Genomic DNA, 3228 nt, shown 5'->3' on the forward strand with positions numbered 1-3228 from the left:
AGGGTGCCTTGAGGGGGCACTGAGGGGCGGGAGAGGGTCCTGAGAAGCAGGAGGGTGGTGGGAGGGGGCTCTGAGGTGCAGGGGTGTCCTGAGGGGAAGGAGAGGGCCCTGAGGGGTGGGAGGGTGCCTTGAGGGGACTATGGGACGGGAGTTGGCTCTGAGGGGGTCCGGGGGAGGCCCTGAGGGGCGGGAGGGTGCCTTGAGGGGGCCCTGAAGGGTGGGAGGGGGCTCTAAGGAGACCCTGAGAGGTGGAAGGCTGCCCTGGGATGGGAGTTGGCTCTGAGGGGGTCCCTGGGGAGGCTCTGAGGGGCGGGAAGGACCCCTCCGGGGGCCCTGGGGTGCTGAGGTGCTCTGAGGAGACCCTGGGGGGGTGTCTGTGGGTCAGGACTATGCCCTGAGGAGCGGGGGGAACATGGGGTGTGAGTGGGGCTGAGCCTCCTGGCGAAGGCAGGGTGTTGGAGCAGGAGGGCCTGGTTCTGGGGGTGCCCTCGGAGACCCTGTAACCCCCAGGCAGCCATGCTGGCCCCAGGGGAGCTGCCAGCCCCTGGCACCCTGGCCTGGGACAGGGATGGGCTCCTGTGGTTGGCAGGGGGGAGCTGCTGCTGCCCACCCCCCCACACTGAAGCAGAGTGAACCCTTGCTTGTGGTGTTTGCAGGGGTTTGGGGCACAGGGAGATGGCTGCGGCCTCGTTTCATCCAACCTCGTGCTGGAGACGCTTCTCACCTCAGTCCACATTGCTGTAGTCGAGTCCCTGTGGCATCACCATCATTCTTATCAGCGGAGCATCTCGGGGGATTGAAGTGAGGAGGGAACAAGAAACCTAGAAAAGGTCTTCAAGAAGTCCTTGAGAGGGATTTACGGAAAGCCCGACGTGGGACTGGATCTCTCACCACAGGGGGCAACCGGGCTGTAGCCTCTCACCTCTGCGGCCTGTTGATGTGGCCACAGAAAGCTGTGGTTGAAGCCACCTGGGCCTGCCAGGAGCTGCAGGAGCCCAGCCTGTCCCTTCCCAGCTCTGGCTGAGGTGGAGCAGGGCGGGCGTGCGAGCGTGAATGCAGCCAGCGGGGACGGCAGCCTCCGAGCCTGCTCCTGGAGAGGGGATTGCACCCCGAGGACAGCCATGGAGAAGATGGCTAGGGTCACCACGGCCTTGGGGGGCAACGCCCTCACGGGACGGACCATGTTCTGCCACCTGGACGCCCCCGCCAATGCCATCAGCGTGTGCCGGGATGCCGCCCAGGTGGTGGTGGCCGGCCGTAACATCTTCAAGATCTACTCCATCGAGGAGGATCAGTTTGTGGAGAAGCTCAACCTCCGTGTCGGCCGCAAACCTTCCTTGAACTTCAGCTGCGCGGACGTGGTGTGGCACCAGATGGACGAGAACCTGCTGGCCACCGCCGCCACCAACGGCGTGGTCGTCACCTGGAACCTGGGCAAGCCCTCCCGCAACAAGCAGGACCAGCTCTTCACCGAGCACAAGCGCACCGTCAACAAGGTCTGCTTCCACCCCACCGAGGTCTACATGCTCCTCAGCGGCTCCCAGGACGGCTACATGAAATGCTTCGACCTGCGCAAGAAGGACTCTGTCAGCACCTTCTCTGGTAGGAACGGGGCTGGTTCATAGAATCATAGAATCATTGAGGTTGGAAGAGACCCTTGGGATCATCGAGTCCAACCATCTCCCCTATTCTACAAAGCCCTCCCCTACACCATGTCCCTCAGCACTGCATCTAAACAGCCCTTAAACACAGCCAGGGATGGTGACTCCACCCCCTCCCTGGGCAGCCTGTTCCAATGCCCGACCACTCTTTGGGTGAAAAATTCTTTCCTAATGTTCAGTCTAAACCTCCCCTGTTGGAGCTTGAAGCCGTTCCCTCTCGTTCTATTGTTAATTACCTGTGAGAAGAGACCAGCACCAACCTCTCTACAGTGTCCTTTCAAGTAGTTGTAGAGAGTGATGAGGTCTCCCCTCAGCCTCCTCTTCCTCACACTAAACAGCCCCAGCTCCTTCAGCCGCTCCTCATACGATTTGTTTTCCAGCCCCCTCACCAGCTCCGTTGCCTCCTCTGCACTCGCTCCAGCACCTCCAGATCTCTCTTGGATTGAGGTGCCCAAAACTGGACACAACACTCGAGGTGTGGCCTCACCAGTGCTGAGTAAAGGGGCACAATCACCTCCCTATTTTATGAAACAGGGGAGTTTCTTGCTCCCCTGTCCCACTGCGAGGTTGGGGTTGGGGACTTTGCCTTTTCCCCGTGCCCAGGAGGAGGGTTTGCTCAGGGCAAGGTGTCCAGAGCAGGCAGGAAGGGAGCTGAGAGGTTTTTTTGGTGCTTTTTGGTATTTTTTGCCATTTGGCAGTGAGCTGGCTCTATGGGAGGTGGAAAGTGGCCACGTCACTCCTTGTTTCCTCTTCTTTCCGGGCTGGTGACCCCCACGCCTCTTCCAGTGGGTTTTGGGTCTTTTTTTGCTTTGCTGGAGCTCTGTCCCATCAGATCTCAACTTGTGTCCCCTGTCAGGCCAGTCGGAGAGCGTGCGTGATGTCCAGTTCAGCATCAGGGACTACTTCACCTTCGCTGCCACCTTTGAGAACGGGAACGTGCAGCTGTGGGACATCCGCCGGCCGGACCGCTACGAGAGGATGTTCACGGCCCACAACGGGCCCGTCTTCTGCTGTGACTGGCACCCGGAGGACAGGTACGTGTGGGGCCAGAGACAAGGGAGACCCTAAAAACGGGGTTAGGACCTTTTTTGGGGATGGAAGCAGGGTCTGTGAAACCCTGGCCCCTTGCGTCAGGGGCTGAGCTGCTGCTGGAAGATGGGAGCAGTTATTCAGGGCTGGGTACTGGGGCCAATTCTCTTTAACATCTTTATCAATGATCTGGATGAGGGGATTGAGTGCACCCTCAGTAAGTTCGCAGACGACACCAAGTTGGGTGACAGTGTTGATCTGCTGGAGGGTAGAGAGGCTCCACAGAGGGATCTGGACAGGCTGGATCAATGGGCTGAGACCAACGGGATGAGGTTCAACAAGGTCAAGTGCCAGGTCCTGCCCTTGGGTCCCACCACCCCCCTGCAGTGCTCCAGGCTGGGGGCAGAGTGGCTGGAGCTGCCTGGCAGAAAAGGACCTGGGGGTGTTGGTGGCCTGTGGGCTGAACAGGAGCCAGCAGTGTGCCCAGGTGGCCAAGAAGGCCACCAGCATCCTGGCCTGTGTCAGGAACAGCGTGGGG

The 3228-nt window shown here is 60.2% G+C and overlaps 1 protein-coding gene across 1 annotated transcript in view; it reads left to right on the forward strand.

Annotated features, from left to right (window-relative positions):
- Positions 1–661: 661 nt before the first annotated feature.
- The window catches only part of LOC106899878 (WD repeat-containing protein 24), a 12818-nt gene continuing 10251 nt past the window's right edge, over positions 662–3228 (forward strand). The window contains exons 1-2 of the mRNA XM_014961815.1: positions 662–1602; positions 2518–2695. Of these exons, the coding sequence (XP_014817301.1) occupies positions 1122–1602; positions 2518–2695 (659 nt within the window). The 5' untranslated portion in view covers positions 662–1121. The remainder of the gene's footprint in view (positions 1603–2517; positions 2696–3228) is intronic.

This window comes from Calidris pugnax, unplaced genomic scaffold, assembly GCF_001431845.1.
Source record: "Calidris pugnax isolate Ruff unplaced genomic scaffold, ASM143184v1 scaffold557, whole genome shotgun sequence".
Lineage (NCBI taxonomy): Eukaryota > Metazoa > Chordata > Aves > Charadriiformes > Scolopacidae > Calidris > Calidris pugnax.